Source organism: Aphelocoma coerulescens, chromosome 19 (assembly GCF_041296385.1).
Source record: "Aphelocoma coerulescens isolate FSJ_1873_10779 chromosome 19, UR_Acoe_1.0, whole genome shotgun sequence".
Classification (NCBI taxonomy): domain Eukaryota; kingdom Metazoa; phylum Chordata; class Aves; order Passeriformes; family Corvidae; genus Aphelocoma; species Aphelocoma coerulescens.
In genome coordinates this window covers 8,899,182-8,914,742 of record NC_091032.1, presented here as the reverse complement: position 1 = coordinate 8,914,742, position 15,561 = coordinate 8,899,182, and the positions used below count along the sequence as shown (strand labels likewise).

At 45.6% G+C, this 15,561-nt stretch overlaps 1 protein-coding gene across 11 annotated transcripts in view; it reads left to right on the top strand.

Moving 5' to 3' along the window:
• Nucleotides 1–15,561, top strand: part of BCAS3 (BCAS3 microtubule associated cell migration factor) — a 299,613-nt gene that overhangs the window by 268,501 nt on the left and 15,551 nt on the right. For 6 of the 11 annotated variants that reach the window (XM_069033155.1, XM_069033158.1, XM_069033156.1 and 3 more), the window contains 2 exons: nt 9,673–9,840; nt 15,277–15,342. In XM_069033155.1, the coding sequence (XP_068889256.1) occupies nt 9,673–9,840; nt 15,277–15,342 (234 nt within the window). Of the gene's footprint in view, nt 1–9,672; nt 9,888–15,276; nt 15,343–15,561 lie in introns of all 11 variants that reach the window. The other 5 variants (XM_069033159.1, XM_069033161.1, XM_069033163.1 and 2 more) reach the window with 4 other exon arrangements.

Genomic DNA, 15,561 nt, shown 5'->3' with positions numbered 1-15,561 from the left:
GCTGATGGAATAGTACCTGCGAGGTGCTGCCTGGCCAGGGCAGGATGTGGTGGCTCGGGAGGTCCCATCCATGTTTTCACACCTTGTAGGAAGATGTGGGGTTGCACTGGGTTGTTGTCAGGTAGAAGATTTCATTGTGGTCACCTTGATGAGTTACTTGAACCTCGATGTTCCGGCTCTTCCGTGGTGTAAACAACAAAATTCTCTGTATCAGCCCTGAAAACTCATTTTGCCTCAGTCCTTTAGGTGTGTTTTGTAGCCTCTCCTCCATTCCCTGATCTTGATCACTCAGTTAAGAAGCTGCTGAGTTTCCAAGCCAGTTCCTGATGTTAATGGTGCTGTATCCTGGTGGCAGCTGCTCAGCTGCCCCAAACACAAACATTTCCATCGCTCTGGTTTAACACCTGAATCCGTCTCGTGCTGGTTGTGAAATATGTTAAAATACTGAGGGGAAGTTGTGATTCCAGCAGGCTCTGCTCATACTATTGGGTATAACCCTAATAAATGGAATGGTAACTCAGTGAGATTTGCTACAGAAGTGTCAGAAGGTTCATCGTTAGGAAGAAGCTCTTCCCTGTGAGGGTGGGGAGGCCCTGGCACAGGCTGCCCAGAGAAGCTGTGGCTGCCCCATCCCTGGAAATGTCCCAGGCCAGGTTGGACGGGGCTTGGAGCAACTTGGGATCGTGGAAGGTGTCCCTGACAATGACTGGATGGAATAGGATGGTCTTGAACGTCCCTTCCAACCCAAACCATTCTGGAATCCTATACCTTGTGCTGCGGGAGCTGGTTACCCACTGCCACCCATGTGTTGGGCACAAACCAGCAGGAAAAGTCACCCTGTGACCAATTCCCAAACACCCAGCTAGTGCCTGGTGTTTGCAAGTGAGATTTCTTTATCCCAAATCCAAGTGGTGATTAGACAGTAGCTTGGAACCAGCGTGCACATTATCTCATACTGAGGTAAGACAAATAAATTACAACTTGGAAGCCCTGAGTGGGATCAGTGATCCACCTTAGGAAAATATTTTGGTTTCTGTTTATAAGTCAGATGGGTTGTGAAATGTTTCATCTGGGAAAGGTGATATGAGACCAGAGAAATATTTGCTCTTATAATGCAAAAAATATTCCAGTTTCTCTCTTAACGGTTGTTAGTGATATAAACCAAATTCTGTGTTTCCAGAGCCTCTGTGCTCAGCTGCTTCCCCACAGATGCTCTGCCCTAAGCTCTCTCCTGGCTGACAAGACACTGCCCATTATCTCCCCTTGTTTGTGGACATTTCTCAGCCTGCAAATTACTTACAAAGAAGAAACGACCCCAAGCCCAGCAGAATTCTGTGTCTGGCAGACTGGGCGTGCTGTGTGGAGGATGCTGAGGATACTGGGGCAGGGTTTGGGCACTGAGCCACATCCCTCCCTGCTGTGCAGCTCCAGCCAGCTGGGATTGGGATGGGGAAGCCTTCACCCCTCCTTTGCAGCAGGTTTCAAATCCAGTATCCCCAATATTCAGCTGTAGATGAACTGTATCCACAATGAACTTGGCTTTTCCACACTCTCTGTTGTTATTACACAAGAAGGAGTCTCCTGTTACAATTTGAGTGATATATTAGGACATAGCACAGTTCCAATGTTTTTTCAACACGAAGATTTTTTTAAATTCAAATGAAACAATCAGAATTAAATTCCTTGGCTCACACAGTCACCACTAAGTCTCAAGCAAGATGACAAATCCACACTTGTGTCTCGAAGTGTAACATAAGATCTCGGTTATCCCGAAAACCCTGATGAGTTGTCAGATCTTTCCTTACTTGTGGGTAAATATGAGCCTTTTCTAATCCATTATGGGTCCTTTGTACATGTGTATATAGATATGCATTTGTACATGCCACGAGATTGATAATAAGCAAGATAGATCTGTTTTCTTAAGGGAAGTAATCTATTATTCCAGCCCTGCAGTGAAATTGGCATATTTTTACCGCGTTAAGACAGGGTACGCCTGCAAACGTCTTCCCAAGAGTTCAGAAATGACTTGGCATATAAAGAAATAAGGATCATTATGTGGTGTCACAGAAATACCAGATGTATCCTTCCTGCATCTCACACAGCGTTTTCCTCACCAAAGCCAACACGAAAGGCTTCAGCATCCTAAAATCACCCCTTTTATTCGGAGAAGTCAAACAAAATAAAGACTCATCTAAAAAAGCCTCCACTGAGATTTAATGGAATTCATTGTGTGTTTAAATTTCCTAGGCATTGTTGAAAATCTCAATAATCATCTTATTGTAAGCTTAGCTAAGTCGTAGATCTTCAGAGAGTGGGAAATTTTACTAGGAGAAAAAAAAAACGTTACTGGATTTTCTAATTTTAACCAGGACTGAGAATTATAAGTATGTGAATACCACAAGAAAACATTTCCAACCTTGCAAAAACTAAAAAGTGCTGAAGATCTTTTGCGAATCCTTTTTTAATGAAATTTCCAGACCTGGAGGTTGAAAGAACATCAGGTGAAGTTTTTTCTGCTGTGCAGATTCGTACCTGGTAACGCACCCCCAGCCCGGCTTCTGCAGAGCCCTGGGTTCTTCAGGACACTCTGCTTTATGCCAGGATTAAATATAAAGAAATGTTAATCTCTAAGGGGGCTTGGGGCTGGCTGTAGCATTCCTGATTTTTTCCAGGCGTTCTGATTCTCTGAAGCGTTAAAATATGCACGAATCTTGCTGTTCAAGGGGGGGGTTAAAGTTTTTTCTTGGAAATTAATTTTATTACAAAGGGATATTTTGTTTTCAAAATCATAATAGCATCCAGTTATACTGTAGATTCCATCTCTTTTTGCTTTTGGGCAGCTAAATAAAGGGCAGCCAGTATTGGAAAAATACACTCAGCTGATTTTTCAGTGCGCTGTGCTCCTCAGGCTGTGGGTGAGCTGCATCTTCTCTGTGGCTGCAACCTGTGGCAGCACCCACCTGTGCCCACCTGTGCTCCAGCCCCTGTGTTGTTCTTTCAGACAAGCTGACAACGCCTCGTGCTTCTGGTACTGCAAAACCACTGCATAAATTTCCCCGTTGAGACCGAGCACGCGTTTTGTTGCGTTTTCTCTTTTGAAGTCCTGCTTTGGATGGCTGTCACATCCTGCCTCCAGTTTTTAAACTATCCTGTGTCCTTCCACTAACCTCCATGCCTTGGGGAAGCCAGGAGCTCGGCAAGGGCTGGAGGAGCTCCTGGCAGTGCTGGGGGGCCTTTGGGGGGCTCCATTCAGCTTTTGGGGTCGTGGGGCTGCGGCAGCACCGGGCCCCTCGTTCGGTGGCCAGGTGTGCTGCCAGCAGGGATCTGCAGTTGGATGGCATCTGACAGGCTCTGGGAGCATTCAAGGCAAAGGCAGGGTTTAATAAATACACTTAATCATTTATGTTTTGACCTTAGCCCAGACTCGTACTCAGACACAGAAAGCGGAGAGTTGGAAACGCACTTTGTCAAGGCTCCTTTGGCAAAGCAGGGCAGCCCCGCTCTGAGGAAAGGCAGATCCTTCAGAAAGGAGAGTAAAAGGTCAGGACTAATCCAAAAGGACAAGCAGTGTATGTCTGTGTGTATATTGGGTTTCACATATGAAATCCAGTCATGATAAATCTGATGGCTTTAGAAACATCTACTTTGATTAATGAAAACATAGTTCCCATAGACCATGGGTTTCATACTTCAAAGTTCCCCTGGATTTAGGACCTTAGGTTTTGCTTATTCATATAACATGCAGGAAACTATTTTTAAATGAATAAGGGAGTTTAAAAAAAAGAATTTAAAAGGCAAATGTTTCAACATCGGTGATACAGATAGGCTGTATAATAAGGAGCAAAATTAACAAACAGCAGACATTTTATTATGCATTTTACAATAATGTTTACATTCTTTTCTCTATATTTGTTTTTCCTTGAAAAGATTTATGTATTTATAAAAATATCTCGCTGCTCCAGCTCTGAAAATTGCAGCCTTGCTGGCATTTGAAAGCCTTCAAGGATGGCCATGATGGCTGGCTATGCTCCCTATCATCCCAAATGCTTCTCCTGAGCCCCTGGGTACCCCCTTGTGCAGGAGTGGAGGAGACGGAGTTTTTCGGGATGTGGGGAGCAGCAGGAGGGTGGGATGGTCACTAAGGACCTGCACCATGATCCTGGACATTGCCATCATTGCCTGGACCACTGTCCTGAGTTTGTGGCCATGTGGGATGTGGGCAGTGGTTGGGCAACCTCCTTCCCAACCATCCATGGAGCTGCTGGGCATGGGGGCTCCCGAGGCCGCTCCGCTCCTCCCGTCAGCTTCACGTCTGCTCCAAACTCATTTAGAAATCCTGACAGAGGAATAAACAGCGTTTTTGTTTACAAGTCTGTGGTGCTGAGGAGGGACAAGCAACCTCTCGGCCTCACTTAGCCAAGAGTTCAAAGGGATTTGGAAGTGTTGGTTGCCTGTGGGACTGGGTACCCCGGCCGAAGGCTCCATTAATTAAATGCACTCACAGGATACAGAGCTGGTGAGTAATGTCCTGTTTATAGGAGAACTGTGAGTGGTTCTGGAAAAAAAGAAACTCTGTGGGAGGGAAGATGACAGGGAGCAGAGTCACTCCAAAGGCTGTGGCTCCTGCCATGGTTTCCAGAGGCAATAATTAACACTCACACCTTGGTGTAACCGCGTTCTGTCCTGGTGTGCCATGGGAGCTGGTGTGCCATGGGAGAGCGGGCTGGCAGCGTGTGAGCCATGCACAGGAGGGGATCAGCAGCACGTGCCATGAGCACAGACACGCCAGATCCAGGGCAGGTCAGGGGGATATTGCTTCTCCACACTCAAGTAAGGAATTTGCCCAGATCCCCCTTCAAATGTTCAGAGCGGCCGCTTTGTGGCATTCCTGCTGGAATCACAAAGTTATGGCTTGCAGGGGAGTTGGCAGAGCCTGTAGGAAAGTTCAACCTTTAATGTTTAAATGGGGTATGTTACAGTTTGACTCACTGCTTTGGGCGAGGAGTTTCCATGCGCTGGTTCCTCGCACGCCTGCGGGGTTCTCGCTCCCGGCCGAGGAGTTTCTGGGCAGCTCCCTGTGGTCACCAGCGTGGCCAGTGCCAGGAGGGTCAGGACTCCCTTCAGAGTCCATTCCTGCTTCTGAAAAAGCCGGGAGGAGCAGGAGAGGTGATGGGCAACCATTCTGTCCCTCTTGGTTGCACCTCAGGGTCCACCATCACGTGGGGTCAAGCCCCATCCCGTTGATCAGGATGCATCTTTTACCAACTAAAATTGGCAGGTCGTTTCCCCTCCTCTTCACTCTGTTGTTTTTGCTCACATGTATGTTGCAATATGCAAGGTGAGGCTCAAAACTGTCAAGCTCTTTAATAGAACCATTACTGTATTTTTGGACAACGTTCTCTCTTTGATTTACTGTTCCTTAGAAGACAGGAAATGGAGCTACTTGATTTCATATTTTAAACAAAGCCGTCCAGAGGTTTAATGAAAAAAATTTCCCCTGGCTTTTGAATTAAAGAGCTATGGTGAAAGATTCAGCTTAGCTATTTTGACTTAGAAAAATAACACACTCAAAGCATTAAAACATTTTGTAAAAATACTTTTTACTACTAGATTTTTTTCAGAGAAGAAAAGTTTCTCTGGTTTTCTCACTCTTGGTTGGTGGGGCTGTGAAATGAAAGGACGTTTCCAAGGTTTAGAGTGTTGGTTTTTTTCCTTTCTTCTCTAGAATTTATTTTGCTTTTATATTAAAAGCCTTGAAACAATTGCAATGCTGAACACAAATCCTGTGTGTCTAAGGAAGGTAATTTGTTGTGAGTAATGACAGAAGTTTTGCCATTAATAAAATGCAAGAAATGCTAAGCAGAAGGATGGGGACCTGATTCTGCTCCATCAGCAGTGGCAAGAGAAAAGGGTGGTGCTCCTTGGGAGGCAAATGTCTGTGGAAGGAGAGAAGTCAGAGATTGTTTTCAGGCAAAAATTGAAGTTTGAATAGAAAAATTCTCTGTGTGGAGCAGAATTAGCTCAGAGCATTTGGGGCTGGAATTGCAAAACAAAGCATTTTTGACCTATATGGTCAAGCCAAGGGTCTTGCTCATTCCTTTTGGGTTGATGTGGAGTTCTGGGATGATGCTTGGACATCACACAGGGGAGGCTGGTGGTCATCATTCCCACCCAGTTTCATCTTCAATAAATGAAGGAGAAGTGAGTGCTCTGCTGGCTTGAAAGCACGGTGCAATAGGATGAAATATTGACACAGTTTTAAGTCAATAAGATTTTTTTTCAGTGATTTAATGAAATTTCACCAGGATTTCACTAGTAATTGCTTGACTCACATAATGCCTCCTTTGCTCACTCTTGAGTTGTTCCTAAATGAATTGGTCCTTTTAGGTGGAACCTGTTCCCCGGCCAAAGCTGTATCCGGGCCGGGGGGACAGGGGGAAGTCTGGGCTTCACACGTCAGGGGCTGATATTGGTGGCTGTCAGTAGGGTTTCAGCAGGCTGTCAGCCTGCCTCCCCTCAGCCCTCAGTAATCCCTGGAATCAGCAGAGCTTTCTCAGCCCTTTGGTTCTGTGGTTACGTTCTGGCTTCGGCGATTCTGAGAGCAGGACGCTCCACCGAGGTTTATTTGTAAACTCCTCACTGGCCGGCGATGGGGAATTTGATACCTTATCAAGTGAGATACTGGGATTGAAAAGGGGAGAGCCAGGCAGCCAGGAGGAGAGATTACAATATAATAAATAGCAGAGATAGGGTGAGCTGCTATCAGTGGAAGTTTAATGCCATTAGCCCTTGCACCATTGGGAATGATGTACATAGGGAATGATGTAGGCAGGGCAGAGCAGCCAAAGGCTCCTGGGAGCAACCAGCCCATTGCCATGTCACACACTCCAGAGTCACTTTCCAACGTGTAAAAATACCCAGAACTTAATTCTACCCTGAAAAAATTATTTAATTATTTTATTCTGATATGTGTGCTGTCTGCTGATGCACTGGCGAGACCAACAGGAAGGTCCATGACAATTAATCTTGTTTTTCCTGAAATAGTTTTGTTTTGCATCAGAGAGGGACAGAGCCAGGGATTTACAGGAGGAGAGGATTTGCCTGCTCAAGCAAGGTCCCCTTTTCTAGCCCCATGTCCTGAATAACCTCAGTCACACTCTGCATGTTCAGCTTTACCTGGAACCCACTTTGTCAGTGTCTGTGTTGAAGTAAGGGGGAATTCGTGGGTTCCACGGCAGCACAGAGCAGATGATGGTGCAAGGACCTCCTCTGCCTGTTACAGGCAGTGATCACCCACGGGCTACAGCGGTGGCTGCTGAATCCCAGCTGGATGTCTGGATATCAATGGTCTTGCCAGATGTGCGCTGCTACCACAGAGAAGGAGTGAAAAGGGAGGAAAGATAAAACTACAGCTTCCCCAGCCCTACAGTTTTTTTACAAGCAAGTTTTCAGTGCAGTTAATCCCTCTAACCTGCATTTGCATTAACACTTGCAGCCTCACACGTTGCTGCTAAGAAGTTTTGGCAGCTCCTGGCCCTGATTGCAGAGGTAACGCTGCACTTGTCTCCTTTGCTCTCACTCAAGTATCTCAGGAGCCAGAGCCCGGCGCTCCATGAAGTTTCTCCCTGTACACACAAGCAGGCATCTTGGCAGAGCTTCAAAAGCCATTTGCCTTATTATTCATATGTCTGCTTATAGGAGCAGAAATGCTCCCATTTCTCACTTTTGGAATAAGGGCTGACACCAGGAAAGGGGAGAGTTCTCATCTCTGGCGCAGCCCTGCAAACCTGTGGGAGCTCATCATGTCCCTGCTGCTTCCCTGAGGTTTGGGAAGTAGGTTTAAAAGTCCCCCTGATCATTCTCAGGGTATATTAAAAGCTCTGTCAAAAACACCTGAAGGCTGTGGGGTCTCAGGGTTGCATGAAACTGTAGAAGGATGACTTGGGGAAAAAAAGCTTAAAAAAAACCCCCAGATTTTGCTTTTCCTCCTGCCTTTAGGAGAGCTCACATCATGAAAATGTTGTAGAGATTTAAACATCATTGAAATTACTTTGCCTCCTCCCTGCATTTTCTCAAACAAGCTTCAAGAACCCTCGCTTTAAAACAAATTAGTGGACTGGAGCAACCTTATAAATCCAAAGAGCCATTAAAAGTTGAAATATTTGGTCCTTCCTCCTCTCGGTTTAAACTGGGATTCATCCAGAGTTCAAGTGCATGTATCACACGAGAGCCACGGTCCCATTTTGTAGAGGTCCATTTTAGTGTTGATGGTTTTCTAGTGCCAGGAATCCACTCTGCAGCCAGGCTGAGGAGATAAATCAACGCCGTGCGCGCCGATGAAATTCAGGAGCCAGAAGTCACCATTGCAGCCCATATAAATCCCTGAATGCCAGCCCTGGTGCTTTTGTCCGTGCCATTAGAGTTCAGAATTATCTGCCCCTCTTTGCTGATGTATGGATTAACTGGCTGGCCGAGTGTTTACGAACGGTTATCACCCGGTACTTTGGACGTTATCAGAGGAAGGGCCGCCTGCCGCGGGGCTTGGTCTCTCACCCTTTCTATTACCACCTGTCAGTGGCAGGGAGTGTGCTGTGAAGCTGTACAGTCACAGACTACAAGTGTAGATAGTTTCTGACGGCTGATCAAAGGGGAAAACCAAAGGCCTGATAACAAGGACGTGTTTCATGTACTTTTAACTTTGAGAAACATTGGCATTTGCATTTTTTCCCCTCAGTAGGCTGGCAGAAACCAGGCACAATAAACGCTGCATATTCAGTTACCTAATAGTGGAGTAAATGGTATGTGCTTGAAGCAACAAAGCGTAACTGTAATCTTGTTCCAAGTGGGAATGATTTAAGTAAGCCTTCGCAGAAGACTTGCTGTATAATAAAGGAGAATAATTTTAATTTGTACTTTGAAGTGATCCTGAATTCAGAATCTAATCTTTGCATTCGGCAGAACATCATACCCTGCTGTGAATGAGGTAATAACTGCAAGTCAAGGAATTATTTGAAGTATCTTTTGGAGGTACGTGCGCTCCCTCACAAGAGCCAGAGTCTTCAGTAGGCGCTGCTGGTGAAAGAGTCTCTGTTAGAGCACGTTTGACCTAAAACTTCCCGGTGCAGGAGCACAGAAAACCCACAGATATCCCAGACTGAGGGAAGGGATCCATTTGTTCCTTTGTCAGACAGGAGGCAGCTCTGCCACCCTGCTGCACTTCTCTGTTCCAGAGCAAGAAAGGGATTTTAGCTAAAGTTTCTTCCCATTAGCAAAGACAAAATAACTTGGTTGTTTCCATTGTCCAGGATGAGGAGGGGAAAGAAGGATTTCAGCAGCAGCCCAGTGGAAGACTAACCAACTTTAAAAATAATTTCTACTTGTCTAACATAAAAATAAATGTATGCCATTGACATTTGTGTTATTGCGCTGCTTTCCTGACTCTCACCAGTGTGAGACCAGAATTGGGTCTGTATTTTAATTTAACCATTTTTCTTACAGCTGCTTGGTCAAAGCTGGTCCATACTTTGGGTTCTGCTGTGCTGTGCTGTGCTGGTAACACAAACGTTTTAACTCCTGTGCTAAAAATCAGCTTTTCAGGCACCCAAAACGCACCACACGTGGAAGGAGGTTGGTGCCAGGGTGTCCCACACGTGTCCCTTCTGTCTGTTGAAGGTGCCTTCGACCGGAGCGTGACCTTGCTGGAGGTGTGTGGGAGCTGGCCCGAGAACTTCGGTCTGCGCCACATGTCCTCCATGGAGCACGGCGAGGAGGGGCTGCGCGAGCGCCTGGCCGACGCCATGTGTGAATCCCCCAGCAGGGACATGGTGGGATCAGGAACAGGTACAAAGAAGAGGTGTGATCAGAGATCACGTACATCTCACCCAATGGTGATTTTTTTTTTGGTTTTTTTTTTTTAGTTTCGCCTTTCCTTTTTCTCTGTACGCTCCTCTCTCTCTCTCTGATTAATTTACTTTTGTGGGGATCTCAGTGGGATGGAAGTGGTAGATCGCATGGATACGGTCTGAGATGTTGGCACATGAAGCTTTCTTATCGTATAGCTGGGACAAGGGCTCTCCTTCCTCCCCTCCTGCCAGCTCAGGAGCATCCTTGTGCAGATTGCTGCCCTTGCCCACCCTGCTCCAAACAATGCCATAATCACACATATCCTCATTTTGTGTCCTGAATAGAGCCACTGTGAAGCGCTGGTTCTGTAATCCAAATTAATCCATCTTCATCAGTGTCCATTATATTGATAAATTGTATCATCTGTTTAAGTAAATGGAATGGCACATCAGAGATTAGGCTGTCAGAAGGGGCCCCGTTGTAGGAGATGCTCAGAAACTAAAGCACGGTTACTGCGGGTTTATTGTCTCCATTAATTTCCACTTGTTCCAAAAAACACCTCCAGTAAAAACTCCTCATAGTGATGGTGGCTCCTAACATCAGCTGCCAACTCACTTGTCACTCTCCTGGCAGCTTGCCTGGGAAGGCAAAAGAGGAGAAACCAGCAGAAAGGTGTGGGAATGCCAACCTATGGATCTTTTAGGAAGAGCGGGAGCTGTCTCTTCCTTTTGCTCTTGCCCTCATGTATCACTGAGGATCTCATGCTGCTCTGAGCTCTCCCTGCTCCTCAAGAAGTCTCTCCCATCAGGGCTCATCCTGCTTTGCAGGTGGGTCACTGTGGAGCAGGTAGCAAACTGCAGCAACTTCCCACAGCCTGGAGGAGAAGGATGCAGAGGAGCAGGATTTTAGCCCTTGTCTGTAGGTACATGCAGCAGTAACCAGGCTGAGTAGTGCAAAAACACCTTCATAACCCAGCTGGTCACCTTCTCAACTGTCCTTCCTCTGATTTCCATCGAGAGAGAGATGAAATCAAAGGATGGGTTGAGATTTGGTGTTAACAGAAGGAGTTGAACACTGTGTGGGTCTGCTGCAGATCTGGTGCAAATCCTCACCAGCTTTTTGCCTTGGACAAGACACTTCACGTGTCCATGACTCCAGAGCTCCATCAGTGCAGTGAGGATAGAGATGCCTCACATTGCTGCTGTGGACTTCAGTCAGCTCATGTCTGTAAAGGGCTGGGAAGGTAGAAAAAGCAGGCTATGAAAATAGAGAAAGGCACATATTTCATCACTTACTGACCCATGCTGTGATCAGTGTGAACTTTGGGAGGGTATCCACTGCTGATAATGGGTCAGCACCCCTCAGGCTGTGTATGGAAGGGGAAAGGTGAGTGGAATACCTCCTCTGAAAGCTGAAGCCTTCCAGATGTGCCAGGTTAGGGCGACTGACTGCCCTGGAGACTTGACAGTGTATTATATTGTAATTACATTATATTGTATATATTATATTATATTGTAAACCAAGAACTTTGTCAGAGACAGAGCTCTGTATTTCCCTTCCATTTTCACCAAATCCAGCTGATGGCAGCGAGTGCCAACTTCTTTGGCATAAGATGAGGCTTGCAGTACTGCAGGTGTAAAGACAGAAAGGAGCTGTTTATAGAGATGCCATCACTGAGTTAATATTCATCCAAAGAGATTTCTCCCAGCTCTTGCTCCAGACCCATAAATCTCCCTAATGAGTGTAAGATAGATGCCATCTCAGAGCAGCGATTGTACGCAGCAATAATGAGTAACATGAGCACTGACCCAACTCACCCCATCCCACCACCCTCCTCTCCCTGTCATTAACACTCTGTGTTTCCCTGCCTGTCCTGGGATTCTCTCCACCACTAACACCCTTTATTCTCAGGATTTGGGCATGTGGTGACTCAGAGCAGCAGAGAAAACCCGGTGATAAGACAGTGAACTCCCGTGCCCTTTCCACTTCCATCCCCTAACAGCTCTTGAGCTGTTCCTCTTTACCAGACAGACAGAAGAAGTTCTCTGCTGCTCAGATGTACCTGGAGAGCTGCTCTTGCCGAGGGAGTGGACTGGAGCTGGCTGCCAGCACCATTCCTCAGGCTGGGGAGCACAGGGAAGGGCTCACATCTGTCTGCTGCTTAACAAATGGGCAGAGATAAGTGTGGAGCTGCATTACCCTCACTTCAAAAAAGAGGTGTCTTTGTTGGCTCATAACAAGTAGGAGGGTTTTCACTTCCCCCAAACCACTTATATTACAACCAAGCTCGGCTGAACTGAATTATCTTTGAAAAAACTCAATTTTCCTCCTTGGGTTCTCTGCTGCCCACTCACCACAGTGAAATGACAGCAGAGAGTTCAGCAGAAAAGGACACTTGAGGTTTGTTTGTTGGTAGCTGATTTCTATCTTGCTGCTGCTTTCAAAATCAGTGTTTATGTTTCTGCATTGGACTCAAAATTGTGGAATTTATAATCCTTCTAATAATCCTAAAATAACTATTTTAATTTATTTAGGCCTTTATGTTACTCATGCTTTAACCCCTGTTTGTGCTCCTTGGATTCTCTTCAGTCCTTAAAATAGATTTTGCAGAAATTTAACAAAACTTGCAAAGTCTTTCTCAAACTTCAGCACAAATTAATGAACATTTCTAACTGGGAATGTGAAGATTTGTGCATGTGCAGGGCTGGGGTCCAACGTGTGGACAAAAACTGGGCGGTAGAGTGGACAGTGAGACTTTGTCAAGTGCTCAACTGGTCCTGACATGCACTTAATGGCAAGAGATAAATAGATTCTTTTAATGCCTTAACTGTTAGGGCATAGCTGACACGTAGGTTTATATAGAAATCAGGGCTGATAGGCTGCAGTGGTGTGGAGGAAGTGTGTGCTCGTGGTGCACAGACCACTTTGGGGAGCTGATATTCCCAGAATCTTTGTTTTGTACCTGCCTCATTGCCTTGCAAAGCAGGGATGGCGACACTAACCCTGGCTCTGGCTACTGGCAGAGGCAGAAAATGACCCAGAGATTGGTCATACCACAAACATCAAACTGGAGGGTGCTAAAAACATGAGGAACAATCTGGCACTCACAGGAAAGGGGGATTAGATGAGACTTTTCCACCTCCGACTCCGACTGGGTGCTAAGGGCTGTCGGACAGTGGGTGGGAGAAGAACCAGGTCTGGAAAGTGACCCCCCCCAAAAATCTCCTTTCCTTGTGACCTAAATGATAACTCCAGTCGTCCAGCTAGTTGGCTTGATTGGGAAACCAGCTTTTCCCCTTGTTATCCAATTATTCAGACAACCCATGTCTATCTCAAGTGGAGTCTGCTGTACATAAGCTGTCAGCCCAGATACACATTTAATTCCAAGGAAGGAGTAAATTGGCAAAGATGCAAAAAGATGTTTTTGCTGTTTCAGTTTCTGTCACTCTCACTGAAAAGAAGAAATTATGAAAGTCTAGACACAAATGTTAGTGGTCAGTGCCCTCTTTTGCTTGCAAAGCTTTGTTTTCAAGCAGCTACAATATTTACATTTGCAGTGCAGTTCCTAAGTGTGTGCTGGAGCTTCATATTGCATTCCCCCCCCCAAAAAACCACCCTAGGACTGTGATTTATGAAACTCTGCTTCAGACAAATATCTCTAACAGGATTCCACTCAAACTGGACAGGAGGAAATTGCCAGCCTAGGCTAGAAATCTTTCCCTCCAAAGATACTGTAATTAGTAAATCCTCTGATTCACCTATTCCTTCAGCAAATACGTTTTTTAAGCTTTCCAATATATTTTGATCACTTCTAGGCTTAATATTTTAAATCAGTCTATAAGAGGGGAGCAAGCCATTACAGCTTGAGCAACAGGATGTTTTTGGAAATGCATCTTTCTTCCAAAACTCCTGCAAACCTCCGAGTCTGTCAGCTCTCGCCCGTGGGAAGCCCGTGGCACAGTGAGGTGCACCTCTGGCCCTCAGAGGAAACCATCTGGATTCCTTCCAAATTTCATGAACAAGCTCATAATGCACTGAAGGAAGCTCATATGTTGAAGCAAACTCTTTAACCTGATTAATGGGATGTAAGTAAGTGGAGCTAATTAGACGTGCTGTTAGGGGATGGCTGGGAGGAAACCCGGCACTGGGGCTTCAGGCACTTTGGATGCTGGTCCCCAGCCAAAGCTGTGTGGTTACACCAGCCCGAGCCTAACTTGGGTCTGGACACCTTTGAGCTTTGCAGAGGGATGGTTTTGAAATCTTCCTGTGAAATTTGGGGGTTGGAGAAGGGAAGTCACACATTTCCTGGCATGCCTGGCTGAGGTGGGAAGCGGAGGGAAGAGGGCAAGCCAGTGGCTCCATGCAAGGACCGTCCTTCCTGGGTTTTTTTCCAGAGGAGAAAATATGCATGCCCACAAGCTGTGTTCAAAGATCAGCAACCACCTGGACCCAGATGTAGCTGCACATTCAGTTTCAGGAATAGGATTAGCCCTTCATTGAGTCAGAGCTTTCAGTGGTACCTTCCCCTCCCTCTCTCCTTCCCTCCCTCCCTTCTTTCATTTCTTCCTTTCTTCCTTTCTTCCTCTTCCTTTTAATTTTTCCAAGGCAATTTTCTCCTTCTCTCTCCTCAGTTGGTTTTTATCTTAACTCAGACATGGGCTATAGGAACACAGAGCAAATGATTTTTCCCCTGAAGAGCATTTCTAGCAGGAGATTTCTGCATAGGTTCAGTGCAAAACCAGCTTGGGCGGCAAACCCACTGGTGGATCAAATAACATCGATGCTAAAAGCAGCCTTTGAACTTTCAGAATATTCATCCCAGGGTCAGAGATTAAATTACCCCCTCCAATAAGTCTGAGAGCTCAGTGCAGTTCTTCCTACAAAAGGTTTATTTGGATGGGCCTGGTTGAAAAGAAAAGAAAATTCAGGCTCTTTAGGAGCCGCCATTTCTGAAGTGCTGGATAAGAGGAGCATTGGCCTTGCACACATTTTGGGATATCAAGCACTTCAGTGTGGGTTTCTTGCTCTCTCCTGTCCAAGGGTCTCCCTGAGCAGCTCCATCCCACAGCCCTGGGCAGGCCCAACAAAGGCATTTTTAATTTCCCAGTAATTTCCCTTGTCTCCAAATCCAATCTTGCCACCAGCCCTGGGAGTTTTTACTGGAATTTCTTCCAGGTCATACATTATTTAAGGAGGAGGGGTGTGAATGCTGATACCATGAATATTTCTGGTGCGAATTCAGGTTCTTGCTGTTTGTAGAAAAATTGTAAAGGGAGCACTGCTGCCACAAGACAACTCTGACTTTCTGCCATTTGATAACAACTTGATCAACTGCATTTGCTTTTTATCAATTGTGGTGTGGGGAGATTCCTTTTCTTTTTCTTCTTATTAAATCAAGGCATTTTTTTAAGAAATATTTTATTTTTGATACAGACACAGCCGGTGAAGTAGCAGTAAAAAACATCACCACAAAGAGGCACATGGCTTTGAAATGTTTTGGTATGTAACATAACTGTATTGTTATCAGGTCTTAACTTTTGCACAAAGAGTATTTTCCCTTGTTCTAAAAGCAAACCCTCTCTCAGCTTTCCAAGAGCCACGTACCTAACGTGGCCATAGGAGGACACACCAAAAAATATCAAAGTGTCTCAAGTCATTTCACAAATAACATTGTTCTGTTGCTCTCCTTAAATGAACAAGAGTTTCTTTGATTTTTTT